Below are 18,837 nucleotides of genomic sequence, written 5' to 3' on the forward strand. Positions count from 1 at the left end.
CCCCGTTTGGGGAATGGTGGTGTGCTTACTTATGGTCATTAGGCTAACGCTAGCATAACGATAGCATCCAAGTCTTATTGTGTCTGATGGTGTCTGCTGTCTGATGCAATTAAATGTGATGTTACTGTAAAATGCCACATTACCTTTTGTAATTGCTCCAGTTATCTAATATCACAAAGCCATTCAGTATATTTCTTCTTTGGCGCCGCAATAACATGCTTTTTGCTGCCCACAAAGGATTATGAAACAAACGTCTTATCTGATGTTGTGTTTTGTATAAGTGTGTCGCATCAACATTTCCCCCTACATACATAGTCATTTTTACGTTTGGTTACCTTTGGACCACATTGGCGCATAGCCGGGTCTTTTTTTCACTCTATGTTTGTGTATATTCTCTTAGCGCTGTAGCAGCCAGCTAACGATGTGTCATGGCGGACAGGTTGTCTACGTGGCGGTTGCTCATCCTCTCAACCGTGAGGTATTCTTACACAAAAAAAAGTGAATCCAAACATGACAAATCCCAATCTATGAAAGTACTTTGCAGAACATAGTTTTTGAGTATGGACGCCAGCAACTTGAAGGAGAAATATACATGAGTAGAGAGGGGACAGAAAACAGCTTTTTGAAGGGCGATTTTGGGGGCCCTTATTATATTTGAGAGCACATTATACTCGAGAAATTACAATAACCACATACACCACTTCAAACTGTTTTGTTGTTTTTAGTATTAATAGTGAGATGTACTTCATTGTTTGTCCCTGAAGATTGAGTGTGTGTTTTTTCATAGTAAGTCATTAACTTATTTTTACAAGTGTAAGACAAATGGTGGTTAAAAACACTGTCTGTAGAATTAGTAATGAGTTTCTGATGACAATAGAGTCAACTAAAATTCCAATGAAGAGTACTTAAAAATGACCACCAGTGGTCAAACTGCTGTACAAGTGAGTAAAAGCAGACATACAAAAACTATAAATAAAGTTGCGTTACAAAGGGTTGCGTTGAAGATGGGACATTATGTAAAACATAGATACAAACAGAATCAATGATTTCCTTTTCAACCTATATTTGATTGAATAGCCCACAAAGCAAGTTATTTAATATTCAAGCTGATAAACTTGATTGTTTAGGTTTTAATTTCGCAAATATTCACTCATTTTCAATTTGATGCCTTTCAACACATTCCAAAAATCTGGGACGGGGGCATTGTCACCACCGTGTTACATCACATTTCCTCTTAACAACAGTCAAATAAGCATTTGGGAACTGAGGACACTAACTGTTGAAGCTTTGCAGGTGGAATTTTTTCACCCACATTCTTGTTTCATGTACAGTTCCACTGGGAAAACTGGCGAGAGAGGTTGAATAAAAGCGGAGCAACCTTTCAGAAAGGTGGCTTTATAAATCAAAATATTAAGCTCGAAAGCCATAGTCCGTGAGTGTCAACTCTTCTGCCGTGCTGCTTCTAATTCTGTGTAATTCTCCTTAAACTGGCTACAATTTTATGAAATTGCTTCTAAATGCACTCAGGTGAGGGCAGGGGACATTTTGTAGGCTCTGCGCCTATCATCATTCCTCACTCATCAAACACGAGCAGCAGGCAGTCAAAGTCTTGTTATGTGACTCTAATCTTCTCCGATAACTTTTACGCCTGTGATCACGAGGAAATATTTCCTGGCCGTTACAGAGCGCATCAGTAGAAACATGGGAAACTATTGGCGCAGGTTGTTTCAAACTTGCTCACCTCATAGCCGAACTGCAGTTCATCAGATGTCAACATGATGATGTCATCATCGATGGCCAACACAGCTTCAGTCTCAATCTCGTCGTAGGGGAAAAAGCGGTTACTCAGCTTGTTCTCTTTGGTGCGCACAACTTTAAGAGGCACGCCAACCTTAGGCCAAAGAGATTCTGACAAGAGGAAAGGAAAGGAAAGCAATCATTTAATAACAATAATTATCTAATAAATTGGCTTTTACTAAAGACAATAATGTCTCTGTTAATGCTTTGATGACCCAAACTTTAGTGGTCTATGATAATGGTGGACCAGCCTCGAATCTTGACGTGTTTTAGCACAAACATCACTGCTCAGAGTGGCATACATACAACACTGGAACAAGCTTTGATCTTAAAACACAGATCTGGCATTTTACTACAGTGTCTTTTATATCGAGAACCGTCACTAGGTCTCCTCAGAAGCTAGTATTTCACCATTACTGTGTATGCTTTTCACCAATGAGACAAAATCAAAATATTAGATGCATGAGATGACATCACCAGCGTCTGCTGTGAATTATAACGTACTTGTCGGACAGCAGAGCCTGATATATATATATATATATATATATATATATATATATATATATATATTTTTTTTTTTCTTTTCTTTTCCTTTTCTGTTGTTGTAAAAAATTTTTAAAAGTCCACACCGCGCTCCGCTTCTTGTTTGGCTCTGCCATTGCTTTAGGTTCTGGGCGCTCTCTCACTCTCCCTTCGCCCTCTCTGCCAGACACTAAAAGTGTGCCTGAGTCACTCACTCAGGCAGAGACTTAGAGAAGGAGGCACTGGGCGAGAGAGAGAGGGGGGAGAGGAGGCGCTTTGAGCAAAGTATCGATCTCAGGACAATAGTATCGATCCGATCCAAGTACTTACTTAGTATCAATAGTATCACCTGTGTTTTAATTTATTTGCTATTTTCACCGCTTTAATTTGGCTAAAAATGCGTAAAAGTTACAGACGATGTAGGGACGGACAATTAGAATTGATTTTTGAAATATAAGGAATTTGACCATACAGATATTTGGACATATGAGTTTTTTTGCCGGACAGCAACAATATTATTATTTTATATTATTATTATTTTTTATCATTTATTTTCCTGTTGCTCTTTTAAGTTACCAGTATATTTAAATCCAAATGATCGTAGCTGAATACCATAACACAAACAAAATTTTAGCTGCCACTTAAGAGCTTGCACGCCATTTTTCAACAAGTTTATACTTTATTAAAATGGGTTCATGACTTGCTTCCACTAGTACAGTATATAAGTGTGTCTAACAGCATTGCACCACTTCAAGTTGTATTTACAATTGCTTCACCTGTGAACTACATACATGATGTAATTCACCACTGCCAGGCAATGGAAATATGACATCACTGTGTAAGGCCAGTGCAAGTGCAAAATTCTTCCAGTTGAATTTGTTCAAGAGGCAAATGCTCACAGTGTTTTTATGAGGGGAATATTTTAAAGATCCTGGAAAGGGTCCATGTCAAGGCCGACAACACACACTGATCAGACACACAGTGTGTCCCCCTCATTAATTGCGTTAATGGGCCTTGGCAGACTGTGAAGAGTTCTACCGCCGCCAAACAATGTCAGACAACATGTCAAACATTGTTGGCAAGAAATCAGCTGTGATAAGAAACCAATTTTCTCTTTTCGTCTGTCCAAGTGTTGTCATACCTTCCTTTATTTCTAAACTAGCAAGAGTCAGCAGGACAATTGTGGGCTATTAGTTGATTTCAGCCTTGTTTGATCCATTCAGTTGGCATGGTTACTGGTAAACTTAAAAATCGAATCAAATTTCAGTGACTGACTTTAACTCCGAATCAAATCAATGCCTTTGAACCACAGTTTTAGGATAGAAACTATGTTCTTCCCAGCTGCTGTGTTGGTTATACGTTAGCGATTAGCATGTTTTAAGCTACAAAAGACAACAACCTGTAAAGCATGGTGTGAATTGGGGGAAAAAAAGTAAATACACAAATATACATGTACAAACAAGTATACTATTAGTATATATACATATATTAATAAACCCTCTCAGGCCCTTCCTCTATTTCTGAATACAGTACATGTTTGACTTTAATAATAATAATAATAATAATAATAATAATAATAATATTAAAAACGGAATAGGAAGCTAATCTTGTACAAAATACCCTAGGTATTTGAAAATAAGATCAATGTAAAGTAATCATGACACTCCAGCCATTCAAGTTCCCATGTACTTGACTGAGACTTGAGAGTCTGACCTGTCAATGGCCCCTCGTTAATTCTAATGGGTCACGCCACTCCAGCCAGGCGCTGCTGACGCCTCTGATGAAAAGGAAACACGCAGCCGCGAGAGAGCACTTCAAAGTCTTCCCACTACTTCATTATATTAGTCAACTCAGGTTTGATTTCTGGTCAAGATCAGACATGGTGCCAATCGCAGAGTATGACAGGTTAACAGTGGTTTACCATTAGTATTGCTATGTTAAAAAAAAAAACATCATTAGAGGTGCAAGAAATGATAAGCTTCCTGTTGCAAAAGACACAACGACAACAAACCGTCTGCTGCTGGCTCAGATGTTCTTAAAGAGAAAGTCAACTCAGAAATGTTTTTTAAAATATGTTCTTTGCAACCCCACTAGTGTAAACACGGCATTATGATTTTCAGTCGATAGAATGTGGCAAACCCCCCCACCCAAGATGGCTAAAAAACGGGGGATTTTGATGCTTAACTCATATTCCACGAATACAATATGAATCGGAATTCCATGTTTAGACTAGTGGAGGCGCATAGATCATATTATTGTAAAGAAAATTTGGGGGTTGACTTCTTCTTTAACTCATTCACTGCCAGACGTTTTCAGACCCTCTTATAATACTAACGTTTGAAAAAAATATATAAATAAATTCCTAGGATTGAATGGCTGGACTGTGAAAAGACGAGTCAATTCGTCAATGGCAGTGAATGAGTTAAACATTACATTAGGTTGTTTCTTCATGAAACTCAATGTAGTGATGGAAGTTCTTGCAACTCAAACTGTTATAGAGAAGTGGCAAGCCGTTCTCTTGTTCACACACATCTTCCGTGTTTTACCGTAGTGCACCTAACATGACCAAGGGGCAGCTCGTCATGTGGATGCGCGAATGAATATACTCACCCTCTGGAGGACTCTTGTTCTGATTATTCCAAACCACCAGCAGCTTAGCCAAGCTAGGAACTTTTGAAATTTCTGTGATGACCCGGAAAAGACTCTCGACTCGATCGTAGGTCAGCACCACTGCTGTGAACCCAGGTGCTCTTGGTGGGATAAGTGGCAAGAAGAGGGGACTGTTCACACTGGACCACTTCTAGACAAGGCAGAAGGCAAAGACACACATAAGCCGCACAGTCTTACACTTTTATAAACATATTTGTCAGCAAAAGGTTCTATAGTGTCACACATGGATGTTTTGCGATGATTTGCAGCAAAGGGAAGTCAACCCAAACATTTTTTTCAAGAATGTTATATGCAGGCGCGCTAGTCAAAACACGGCATTCTGATTAATATTGCGTTTGTGGAATATGAGCTAAGCAGCAAAATCCACCCCTTTTTAGTCATCTCAGGGGGAGGCCATTTTGTCACTTCTATCGACCGAAAATGACATCACAGATGCTCAGAGCTTGGATAACGACCAATCATGGTTCAGCGTCAGAAAACAGGTGAGCTGTGATTGGTCGTTACCTGAACCCTGAGCATCTGTGATGTCATTTTCAGTCAACAGAAGTGACAAAACTCCCGCCCCCAGAGATGGCTAATAACGGGTGGATTAACTCCTATTCCACACACACAATATTAATCAGAATGCCTTGTTTCAACTAGTGGGCCTGAATAGGATATATTTTTGAAAAAAATATATTTGGGTTGACTTCACTTTAAGACTCCACAAAACGGTGACATCAACTGCAATGGTTTTCAAACAATGGATTTTATTTGCATGCAACCATCATTCAATACTCACGAGGGCCAACAGGCTGGGCAAAAAACGTTGGGCCCAGTCCATCACATAAAACTTACAGATGCATGAGACCATGACAAGAAGACTCGATGTGAAATTGTTTCATCTGAAATATCTACCGGCCTTGTGGCACTCGAGTGATGGGGTCGAGAACCAAGAGACAATGCGGTTCAAGAAAAGAAAGGCGGTTGACATTTGGAAAACAAGTGATGCGATTTTGCCAGGTAGTTAACAACAACTGTCTGACTACCTTCAAAGTTGTACTCTTCTTTCATTGCTCCCCATTAAAATGGCCTATAAAATGTGGGACTTTCACTGACCCCAACAGGTGAGCTTTCTGATGTACCAAACACAGATCATTATTCAATTTTATCATAAGATGGAAAGTAACATGGTCCAGCAATACAAACGATCTTGAATAATATTCCAACACAGGCAGGCCAGACGAGAACATGTAAACAAGCGTCACGGCTGTTGGGATCACATCAAAATGAAAAAGTCTCCCACTCCGGTTGCAGTGAAAAGCTGTGGAAAAAGGGCAATAAATCTGTGGCACTCTTAAAGTACATATAAAGCGCGATTCTACGATAATATGGCACCTTCCACAACATCAAGCCAAGTCAAAGACAGCCACAGCCTTTTTATACAACATCCGTTACCAATGCACCAGTAACAACTGCCTTTACTGGCAAGTGGAAACTTCCATGTGGTTGTTCTCACATTGTCAGACACGTAAATGGGCAAATAATTAAAGTAACACATAGAAGGACACACACATTCAATACAGGAACCAGTTAAGTCATTTGTCAAACTAAATAAATTAGACATCTGTAAGATTAACAATTTCTGACAGACCCAACAGCTGAATAGTCTTTCCAGTTTAATATAAGTTTTGGATTCTTGGAAATTGATCTTCCCATTATGCAAAATACACGGACACTTATTTATTATCTGTAAATTTACGTCTGCAACACATTCTAAGAGGGAGACTGGCAGGCCAATCAATGATAAGAAACAACAAGCAGAGTTTGACATTTACATGGAATTTTATGAGGATACTAGCTCTATTTTTGAACACTATTGGCTAACTACCTTACACAAACATAAAGTAGGCCCTTATGCTCAAAAGCAACAAGATTCGGACAAAAAGTTTAAACACATGGTGCAGTGTCAATATTAGGACGGCAATTTTTTTGTAATTGTTTGGGTTGACTCCGGTACTCATCTACAAATTAGTATAAGACAGAATCATTTTTAAAACTTCAATGTGAAGTGCAAACAGAAAACCAACATGTGTACTCCTTACTTTTAAGATGGTTATCAATGTGGAAAATGTCTCAATTTACTCCACAGCTTAATTGATAGCCAAAACACAGTTGTATAGACCAAAACATCTTAAAGACTGAGAGGCCTCAACCTTAAGAGTAAACCCTTTACTCACGAGTCCCAAACAAAAAGCAGCCTGTCCTCCATTCTGAAACCCCAGTCGAACAGCACCAGCAACTCTGGAAAATGTGCTTTCAATTACCAGCCTAAAAGACTACATGAGGTGAGGGGGTCGGAGGAGTTGGCAGGGGGGGGGGGGATTCTCTGGCTGATTTATTTTCTGTTCTGTTCAAGTTCTTCTCACCGTTCATTCACTGAATTGATCCCTAAAACACTTCAGCTCCCATCTTAGACATGAACAATCAAATATCTTTAGCTCGACACAATGACACAATGAAGCTCTGAGCCGGGACAAATCTGAATGAAGGGGGGGAAACAAAGAGCAAATGTGGAAAGACACAGCACTTCTCTACTGAACAACTAATAATTTTGTACAACAGTACGTGAAAAGCACAGTCCCGCTCCTGTACACCTGCCAGACTTGGTTCAAAGCACCCCTAGACAAACGCACACACATCTGACAATCGTGACTCCCCGCTGACTTAAGACAAGAAAGACCAGGCTGAGTAACAGCCCCAAAGATACGAGCTGCATTGCCGAGCTGCATTGCCGAGCTGCATTGCCGAGCTGCGCGTAGCCACAAACTTTCACAACCACATGAATGCTAAACAGTAACACCCATCCTAGCGTTCACAAACAGACTGCAGGGACTTTTTCTCCCACCGCAACGGAGGCATCCTCCTCATGTAGAATTACTGCTGAGCCTGTTAGGTGTACAATGCTAACACACGACTCGTGCGGTGATACAAAAAACACAATGGCATACACTGTGAATTAGGTGTTATGTCGCCCAATGTTCCTGAGCTGGTTCACAGGAACAATCATGTTGTCAGTGATCTGTATGCGTAAGCAGGTCATATATTACCAATGTTGTATTGACTATCTCTAACTATGTTTTGCTTTCTTTGTTTATTTGCTGATGGTTTTAATTTTGCTGGGGGGGAGTTTCCCACAAATTATTGTATTATACTGTATGTACTCTAATTTTTGTGCATTTTTTAAATAAATTGCAAAAATAACAAAACAAAACAAAAACGGTGGTCATACAATTAAATACTGCATTCTAATTCTGAGAGTCAATGGAAAACGTCAGGCATATTTCTGTAAATATACAAATTTCTTTTCAGTGAAAAAATGCACAGCTATTTTTCTAACAACCTAATATTTGTTTTCCTTCTGGTTCTATAAAGGAATAATAGCTTTCAAAAATGTTTTCATGTTTTGAGGTAGAATAAAATGCTTGGAAATCACTTCCACTGGGTGTATGGAAACAGAAGCTGTACGGATTTTGAGCGTTACACACTTTGATCAAACTAGTTTGTCTCACCAAGTGAACTCAATAATTCACATGCTGCTGCCCTAAATTGTTAAAATACATATTTTCATGTTTCTGGAAAAGCTTTTAGCCATCCGTGGAAAGGTTCTTTACAAGAAATTCTGTTTAAATGCTCAAATATCATAATTATTTTACATACTTCTTTAATTTTACTCTTTTGACAAACCGGACTAAATAATAAAGCACATTATTACTAAGATGTCAAAACATTTACTCAAATTCAAGAAAGTAAAAACTGTGTTTTTGTGGATGAATGTTATGCTTGAAAATTTCCGACTTCTGATAGGGCCCATTGAGCTGGCTCTAATTGGGGTTGAAACGGGTGGATTCAGTTTGAAATTCTTTATTCGTCCAATGCCTTAAAGTGGAAGTCAACGCAAACGTTTTTTTTTTTCACGAATATGTTCCCAGCAGGCCTACTAGTTGAAACAGGGCATTCTGATAAATATTGCGTTTGTGGAATAAGTGTTAATCCACAAATTTTTAGCCATCTCTGGGGGCGGCCATTTTGTCTTCTGTTGACAGAAAATGACATCACAACTGCTCACAACGACCAATCACGGCTCAGGTTCATAAATGAGGTCAGCCGTGAATGGTCTTTGTGAGCAGTTGTGATGCCATTTTCAGTCGACAGAAGACAAAATGGCCGCCCCCTGAGATGGCTAAAAACGAGTACATTTTGCTGCTTAACTTATATTCCACAAACGCAAAATTAATCAGAATGCCGTGTATCAACTAGTGGGCCTGCTGGGAACATATTCTTGAAAAAAACACATTTGGGTTGACTTCCGCTTTAAGAGCTTACTGAAACTGAAAGTGTTCACATTTAAGCTTCTCTCATTTTTGCGGTCTAACATTTTGCCAAGCACTGTTTTTATTTGAAGAATAAGAATTTCTTCTTATTTGAAGAAGAAAAAAAAAGTTAAAATAAAAAACTGAATGGCATTAAATGTCCCTCAGATGCTTGAAGGGTTAAATACTTCTTCAAGTCATGTTCAAAGTAAACTTGGGACCATCATAATAAACAAATGGAAGATAAACATGGCACAAAAGTGACATGGCCGAGAAGTTTAGTTCTCTTAACTGATGAAAACACGAGACGAAAACTGGTCAGAATGGCTGCCAAGAGGCCGACAGCAACATTAAAGTCATTGCAGAATATTTTTGGCGAGCACTAGTTGTTTACCACATGTGACAATGATCTCTATTCTTCATTCTACCCGCCAAAAAAATCTAGGATCTGCAATTTTTTCCCCCCCAAAACATATACACAGTTTCAAAAGTGTGTTACGGTTAGATGAGACAGTTTGAACTTATCATATGCATTCGCTGCACATTACAAAAAAAGTAGATAATAAGCAAAGTGGCGCATGCATGGTGACAGGGGTTTGGGGCAACTTTTCTAAAACTGGGGCTTGAGTCACAATGGATTAATTTAGTCTCCAAACATCAGAGTCGTCGGGCACTCAAACATTAAGTATCTGGAAGAAAGCTGAAAACACATTTCAGCTTTCGGCATGACAATGACCGAAAGCATACAACCAAACCAAACAAAGAATGGCTTCACTAATCAAAGATTTTTGGAACAGTAAACAGAAAATCCGCGAGGTGACCTGTTGAGGGTTGCGCACAGGAAATGCGCCGCCGTCTCACAGGTGTGGGGCAAATATTGGTAAGTTAAGATGTGCTTTAGACCTTTGTTTTTGATTGAATTGTATGTACTGTCACAATCAGCATCTTAAAAAAACAACAACAAAAAAACCCCAAAAAAACCTAATCAATAAAGTAGTGGTAACCTTTGTTATATCACAGAAAAATTGTCTTTAAAAAAACTCCACATTTTTTGAATCAATAATTTAAAACTTAGGTCACTATAATCAAGGTGCATGTAAATATCAAGACTGAACAGCTACATACCACGACAGTCGGATTGTTCCACTGCTCGTATGTATGTGCGGCATATGGGTAGATGCGGTCATTGATGATCTGGAGCGTAGTCAGGCCAATGGTCTTCATGGAGCTGAAATATGCTTCCCAGAACCAGCGTGCCTACAAAAATAAATAAACAAGTAAAATAAAAAAAAAAATAAAAACAATTAAAGATAGCTAGAAAAACCCACGCAGGCACGGGGAGAACATGCAAACTCCACACACGAAGGCTATGAGACCAATGTGCTAACCGGTCGGCCACCGTGCCGGCATTTTCTAGTCCATTTGACTGAATTAAATTAATTCCTTTTTTTTTTAAATATATAAAGAGGTAATGACAATTCATTAAGTGGTATTTTGTGCAAGGAAAAAAACAATCTAGCGTTCAATGATTTAGAATTTTTTTTCCCATCAATACTGTATTGCAATTTTTTTAAGGTCCTGTATTTTTGGACAAACACAAGGCAATAAGATAATTTGTATTAGAATAAACAAAATCAGATTTAGTATACAAAAATGTTTTTTTTAGAATAGTATTGTGCCAAAATAAAGGCAAATGAACCATGAATTGAGATGAGTTTATCTACTTCAATTCATCGTTGTTAACGCTTTGACTTGCAATGTTTAAAGCATTCACAACACCAACTGTGTCTTAGAAACATAAATCAGTAAGTCATAAATTAGATTGCAATAATAACGCAAACAAATATGTGGCTTTATCACTTCATCGTTTGATGTAACAATGTGTAAACGTGGACTGCACTTGTATCTAGATAAATTCAGTGCTTGAACAGAAATTATCTACTTTATATAAATATATATTTATTAAGAAAAATAAAGCCAACCGACTGACCGAAATGTAACAGTGTTCTTTTTTTTCCTTTTTTTTTACTCCCAAAATGCAGCCTTTGCGATTTGAAAATAGCTTTCTACTACATTGCGATGTCATCAGCCATATCTTAATGTTATCATATTAGCTAAATGCACCAATTCCACAGGCCTCTGAAAGTTCACCTTCTATGGTTATAAATCAGAGGTGGGAGGGAGTAAGTGACATAAATAAGTGCAACTCCCAAGTAAGTCTCACATCGTAACCTTCAAGTCTCAAGCAAGTCCCAAGTCACTGTAATGGGGGGGGACACTCGCTCGCGACCAGAAATGTTCTCTATAGTATATATAGACTCATTTATCGATGTACTGTTAGATGATGTTATGTTAAATGTTCAACCCTTTGTATCAATGTCTATGCTTCAATCACGATCGCTGTTTTAAATGGTGTTGTTTCAAGACTAGTCTCCATGGTGTCTAATCGATCACTTTATTGATCATTTTTTTTCGAATCAATCAATCAATTAAATGCAGAACCGACAAAGTATTTGACCGTCTATTGGCGTGCTAAACCAGCTAGTTTAGGCTCACAGAGCTCTTACATACGTCAGACAGATGAATGGAAACTTTGTAGGTGTCGTCTTTCTCATCTACGGTTTCATCAAAACGATCATACTTAAATGCAAAAACGTCTCCACACCTTAATCCACCCATTTTTAGCCATCTCTTGGCACGGCCATTTTATCACATCTGTCAACTGAAAATGACATCACAACTGCTCAGGCCGTGATTGGTCCTTACCTGAGCCAAAATCCCAAATCCACCCCTTCCGCATACACAATATTAATCAGAATGCCGTGTTTCAACTAGTGGGCCTGCTGTGAACATATTCTTGAAAAAAAAAAAATGTTTGGGTTGATTTCCACTTGAAATGTTCACAGTCACAATTTTTTTTACTGGTCATTAATCACTGTTTGTATCGCTAGCTAAATTGTAAGGTTATCTTTACGCACACGTTAAATGCAGTTTTTATTTTTAAAGAGCGGTGAGGAAAATCCAAACAGACAATCTCCTGGGGGAATCCCAACACTTCATAAATCAGCCGGTGATGAAAGTTTTCTTTTCTGACTGGGAGGAGGATGTAAGAAAACTGTGCTGGCCTGAGGGAATGACCCACAGCTCTCCCGCTCCCCCATTGCAGCACAAATTTTTATGAGCTGGAATGAAGAGGAACCTTTTTGTCCCCCCCATTTGAAATGCAACATTTAACAAACCTTGTACAACTTTAAACCTTGATCCTTGTTAAACTTTGTAAACAACGAAACAACCAAGAAATCATCAATAAAAAGAAAATGATGAAGAAGCCCATTTGTTGATCAAAAAAACATCTCACTGTAAATATATGCAAATTGTTAATGAAGAGCTAATAGCAGACCAAAGCACTAAGCTCGAGAGCCCCCTCTCTTTTGCCATTTAAACCATTAGAGAAGAGGTCAAAGTCATGAGCAGAAACAGTTGGGAGTACAGAAGTCTTTAAGTCGACTTGTCGAGTATGTGACAGATGACCGCACCTATAGAGCCGATCTGCTAGCCACTGAGTGAGCCGTGGCGAGAACCAGGCAATCATTAGTGATTTGGACTTAATCAAAAACAGCAGCCAAGCCGCATGGCAGCTGCTCACTGCGAGTAATGTTGTGCTACACATTAATTAACACTTGACTTTTACCTGTGGTCTCACACTCAAATGCACTTTTTGCCTTTTACATTCCAACTCCATCGTCAAATGTTGACGTTAAATTTCTTGATTTTAAAAGAAACAAATACATTAGGGCTGCACTTAAAATCCTTCAAATTTTCTCCAAAAAGCGACAGTGCGCTTTGTAATGCGGTGCGCCCGATGTATGGATAAAAGCGTCGATGATCTATTTTCGCGGCGAGGCTTCCATGCCACGGTGAGTCGTCAAACTATACAGGGCTGTGCTGTATGCAGTGCTCAGTTATGCATTTGTTGCATTTCTTTTTCTTACAATGCACATTTTCAGCTTACAAAACATGCACTTTATGGTCTGGACCGGTCTTGTGTATGATTTTTTTTTTTTTCGTTTTTAATAGACCCGTTCATTCATATCGCACCGGATAATACGGTGCACCCAATGGTCCGTAAAATATGGTAATGGCATAAAAAAACATTTTCCTCCATCCATCAAAATAAGACATTATTTCAAATTGACAGTGCAGAAAATGCCCAACCATTAATTATGATTCAGTTACTGCTTTGGCCCGTAACATGTCGAAATTAGGAATCATGACATATTAAGAAATGTTAGATGCTTGTACTTTAATATTTGTCCTAACGTTTGTTATATACTCAACATTTGTGGTTCATCTGTAAAACTGAGAAACTCATAAGGGGTATCGAGGAATTTATGCATGAATAGTATTGAAGTTCAAATGTTCATATCGTGACAACGCGAGAATTCATCATGGACATTGCGGGCGCTTGACAACCAACCCTTTACCATCGTCGAGGACACTGACTTTTGTCGGCTAATAAAGCACTTGCCGCTCTGATTGGGTTGTACTTCGGAGCCGCTAATATTGTGTGCGGGGGCCGGGGTTGTTTGCCAGCAAAACGTGACATGACGTTCTCTTGCGAACACCGATAGATGGAAATAAGGACGACAGTTACAGCTGATTTATGGATGTGTGATGTTAGCTCAGGTCTGACCGCACAGTGGCTGGATGAGAACGTTAAACTATACTGGATGTGTATCTCCCATACACATCCAGTAGAGTGACTTGGAGTCATTATTTCAGTAAAGTAAAACAACGAAACAACACTAGGAGGTGATCAATGCGGTTGTACGATAGGTCTATATAGAACATTCATTTTTAATCTTTTTATTATGACCTGAGGCATGGCTAAAACAAAATATTTTCTTTAAAAACACAGAAAGAAAATAAACATGCAATTCTACAAACACATTTGCGTTTGATTTTTGTTTTAAGAGAGACGCCATATTCAGGACAAATCTTTGAGTAATTCTTTCCTCCAGGTATGCACAAACTACAGTCATCTCAAAATTAGAAAAAAAAAAACATAGAAAAGTTATTGGTTATCAGTTTCAGCATTTTCCTCGAGAAAAAGGAATTTATCGGTATCAGCTTGACAAAAATATATTGTGCATCATCACGTCTACACGTGTGATTAAAAACCCCAAAAGATGACAATTGACATCTGAAGACTCACCACAAGATGATAATCCATCCTAAAGCGAAGATATTTTGGTTAACTAATACAAATGAATTATAAACGATTGAAATGGTTCAATTAGACAAGGCCTAACAATAGAATAGCACTTCCAAAGTCCCATTTGGTTAACAAAACCAGTTCAAAACACTCATTGAATAAGAACACTATTCCAACGTAGCTCGGACAAATGAAGTTTCATTCAATCCACAGACTTGTGAGCCCTCTGCTGGTGAAACTGATCAATTGCAACCCTAACGAGGCTCTAAATGTAATGTAATCTAAGATGAATAATATTGTCAATTTCTTTACATTGCTGACAGAATTTTGACCGTACACTGTTTTGTTTAGATTCTTTAGAGAACACGGAGGTCCTTTGCCACATTTATATTAGATCTAGCATCATCAAACTTAACAGAAGCAGCACAGATGTTTGCAGTTATGCGGATGAAAAGAATTGGTTGTTTTTAAGCCCTTGTCTGGTGGTACACAGCTCACTGGGGTTTATTCTCCGTTCACGTGGGCCTTTGGACAGTGTAATCTTGCCATGTTTCAGATCTTGTAAAGATTGACGCCCATCACTCATAACGCAGCTCATAGTTTAAAAAGGAGTACCGGTATTTAATTGTATAATGGCTAAATGGATTGGAGTTGACATAAGTGAATAAAGAGCATCAATTCTTTGTTTATTGTGGTGGATACACCAAATCAATGAAGACATCAAATTGGATGTCTGCTAGCCATTTTAAAATGTAGACAAGAAGAATGAAATTGACAATCTGGTACTAATATCAGTAAGAATTTCTGTTTTGGCATTTAATGCAACAATATGCAGCCATAAATTGTTCTAATAAAAGCTTCAAACTCATGCTACGAGTGCAGTGATGAGACAGCGTAGCAACCGTCGCCATCAGTGGTCGAGATCATGTAAATAAGCCTTAAACGGGGCAGGCCACCTCTCATGTTGTGTTTGCGCCAGCTTAGCTGCTCAGGCGAACACACACTTGTGTGCTTGCATTCTTCAACCCATTAAAGCCTGAAGCCCCTCGTGAGACATCGCTCTCAAACCTACGGTCGTCTCTGGGGTCACCCTTGAAGACCTGACATTTTCGCCACCTACAAAATAATTCATATCGTCACACGTGCATTCTGATGTATTTGATTGGCTAAGAAACCGAGAATCGGATTTAAAAAAGAAAACGACGTATACGCTCCCCGGCTTTAAAGAGAGAAACACGCAACAGCGCTCCCGGCTTTAGTGGTAGAAACGCGGTAATGCGCTCCCGTTCATAATTGGTTAACGCAGAAGCATATCACAAGTACGACATGCTGCCTGTCCGACGACAATATTTTTCATTTACGATTGAAGCGTGACTCCGTGAAAATGCTGCTAAATACAAAGCAAAGGTGTCAAACCACTGTGACAGGAATACCTGTCTCTGCATCTCCTCCACTTGTCTGTGCGGAATACTCTTCAAGATGGTGTACATCTCAGAGAGCTTCTCCTCTGGGATAACCACCGATGCTCTGTGCCAGATAACCAACAAAACGCTAGTGAGTAAAGAGCGGGCTACTTAAGTTCTTTCATTTTGAATGGAGGCTGGTGTGAATTAGACTAAGGCTGCTCGATTATGAAAAAAAAAAAAAAATCTGGATTATTTTGGTAGTCATTGAAGTCACGATTATTCAAACGATCATTTCTTTTTTGGTATAAAACAAGAAAATGTTTAAACGTAAAAAATATAAAGACAAAGACAAATAAATATGACGTCACTGTCCTGTGAAAAAACACTTATCTCCAATTTTGGAAACTTTTGAAATTAATTTAATTAGTTAAATTCACTTTAATGCGATTTCTGTAACGCGTAAACATGATTCAGGACAAAATAAGAAAATGACAAAAAATGGAGATAAGTGTTTTTCACATGACAGCGACGATAAGTAAGTTCCTTTTGGAACAAACAAAATGTATAAAATTAGTTATTATAAAACAAAAAAGGTGGTGCAAATGCATAAATTCAAGTATGATTTCTTTGTGTAGACAAACCGTACGTTGGATCTAAATGTTAATAATCGTTTTTTACGATTATGCCAATTATGTAATCGTGGTGTGTACTAATCGTAATTGTGACTGAATTTCGATGAATTGCACGTCCCTAAATGAGACTGACCTTTTCCAGTCAAGAACTTCAGAAAAAGGAAGAATGTAGGAGTCAGCGAGGATGACAGGGACGCAACCAGCTTGCAGCACATCACTCAGGGCAGCCTGACCCAGACGTGCACCCCTCAGCACCACACAAAAGGAGGATTCCTGCAGGGACATTGGAAGATGTGTTTCACATTGATTATCCGTCAGTGACAACTTGAATGTTTCAAAAGCGACATTTGCATGCAGCTGTGCTTACCTGCAGGATCTGCGGGTAGTCGTACACCTGCCCCTTGTAACAGCGCCTTCGAGCCGAGGCAGCTCCCTGGGAGAGGTTGCTACACTTGTCCAAAAGGAGCAGAGCCTCGCCATTTTCTTCCTTCAGGCGTTCAAGTTCAGCCCGGTACTCGCGGTGAATGGCTGTTTGTGACGACAGGATGAAGTAGCGGCGAGGCCTGGAAGAGTGAAGACCAGAGATTGAAAATGACTGATCACAACGACTTGAGTTCAGTCACAGGGTCTTAACATCACACAATTGCTGCACATTGGATCAGGATGAAAACGTAACCTCATCACAAGGTTTATTTACGACATCGTCATAGGTGAAGTGAAGCAATGATTAAATCATACGTCCGTGTTCTCGGAGTTGTCGTGTTCATGAGTCATGGCATGGATCAGATTTCTACCATAAGCCAAACCGGTTTGCATTATTCCATTTTTTTTTCTGCTCTTTTGTACATCGTTGTCATGCCTTACTGCAGACTGCCCAACTCCATCCAATGATCAGCTCGACAGTTATCTTTGAAATTGAAGGTAACCACAGCTCCAGGCGCACCGGCACAGAGCACCATCGCAATGAGCTCACCCGGGCTGTCTCTCGGGCAGCTCAACATCAGCAGAGAGGGGGCTGTAAACTGGGATGCTGACATCGTAGCCTTGTCGGTAGGTCCATGTGGAGAAGCCGCCTCCAGCCAGAAGCGCTCTGAAAACAAAGACAAAGCGGCCCAACACAAAGGATTTGATCACAAAAATACACGCTTGCAAAAATTGCTCTGTTGGCTACTAACGGTGTAGAGTCAAGTGTTCATTTGAGTGATCAGGTATTTCTGGTATTTCTTTCAACTCAAAAGGCAAAAGACAATACACTGAAAACCCCCCGCACCTGGTTCTGATAAAGCCGAATGCCAAATAGACTCTCTGGATGAGCTCAGGAAATTCTTTACATCTAAAGATATTGTTCATCATCTCACATTAAACCACCAACCATCACTTTAATGTGGAGGATATCTATTTGTAGCTATTTGTAAATATATACTTCACCTTCTGGAAATAATTTTTTACATGTGTGTTCTGCTTCGACTGTGTGATCCAGCCAAAGCATTAGGGTCCACACCATCAATCATTTTCTGGCGCTGTGCCAACCTACTATACACTCCACTATAAGAACTTTTTTTTTTTTGAATCTTTACAAAAGGAGATCATCTGAGGATGCCGTTGGACACTTCAACAAACACATTCATCTCTGAGCTTATGTTGCACCTACGGACATGCACTTTGGTGCTGCCCCCCCCGAGTGCTGCTGACAATATGATATCAAGTATATAGCAAAAATGGCAAAGAAAGATTGTTTATTCTCAAGCTACCTGTCTCTGGGCACATCCAAAGCAGTGTTGTAGTCTGGTGGGCCCCCTGGCAGCATGTTAAAAAGTAGATGATTCATCCCCTTATTCCACCTTAAAAAAGAAAAAAAAACAAAAGACAACTTGATGCAACGATATCACCAAGATTCAAAACAATGCCAATTAACTGATTAAGCAAATAATCAAACATCAATTGCTTCTGGCAACGAGACAAATAGATTGGTGTTGCTTTCCTGGACGAAGGCTAAAGTGAAATATGAAACAAGAGAGGAGATGCTTAACTTCGCCCAAATTTAAAGAACTGGCATCGGCCAGCGTACTTTGAATGCTATATTCATATGTAGGTAAATTTCGCGAGAGGAAATGGAGCAAAAGTCATGTCGAAGGGTACCTTTGAAATTGCTATAAAAATCTTATTCCCAGAGATTGTACAAGAGTCAGAGGGCCAAATATATGGATGTAGTTTTATGCTTATGTGAGACATTGAAATAAGGG

At 39.2% G+C, this 18,837-nt stretch overlaps 1 protein-coding gene across 1 annotated transcript in view; it reads right to left on the minus strand.

Annotated features, from left to right (window-relative positions):
• ext2 (exostosin glycosyltransferase 2) overlaps window positions 1-18,837 on the minus strand; it is a 28,965-nt gene that overhangs the window by 4,353 nt on the left and 5,775 nt on the right. The window contains exons 4-11 of the mRNA XM_086026443.1: window positions 18,346-18,435; window positions 17,568-17,684; window positions 16,962-17,157; window positions 16,728-16,867; window positions 15,990-16,083; window positions 10,467-10,598; window positions 4,930-5,119; window positions 1,742-1,908 (exon numbers count right to left, since the gene is read on the minus strand). Coding sequence (XP_085882569.1) covers window positions 1,742-1,908; window positions 4,930-5,119; window positions 10,467-10,598; window positions 15,990-16,083; window positions 16,728-16,867; window positions 16,962-17,157; window positions 17,568-17,684; window positions 18,346-18,435 — 1,126 coding nt within the window. The remainder of the gene's footprint in view (window positions 1-1,741; window positions 1,909-4,929; window positions 5,120-10,466; window positions 10,599-15,989; window positions 16,084-16,727; window positions 16,868-16,961; window positions 17,158-17,567; window positions 17,685-18,345; window positions 18,436-18,837) is intronic.

The sequence above is a fragment of the Filicampus tigris genome, chromosome 3 (genome assembly GCF_054856515.1).
Source record: "Filicampus tigris isolate MCC_2025a chromosome 3, RoL_Ftig_1.0, whole genome shotgun sequence".
Classification (NCBI taxonomy): Eukaryota; Metazoa; Chordata; class Actinopteri; order Syngnathiformes; family Syngnathidae; genus Filicampus; species Filicampus tigris.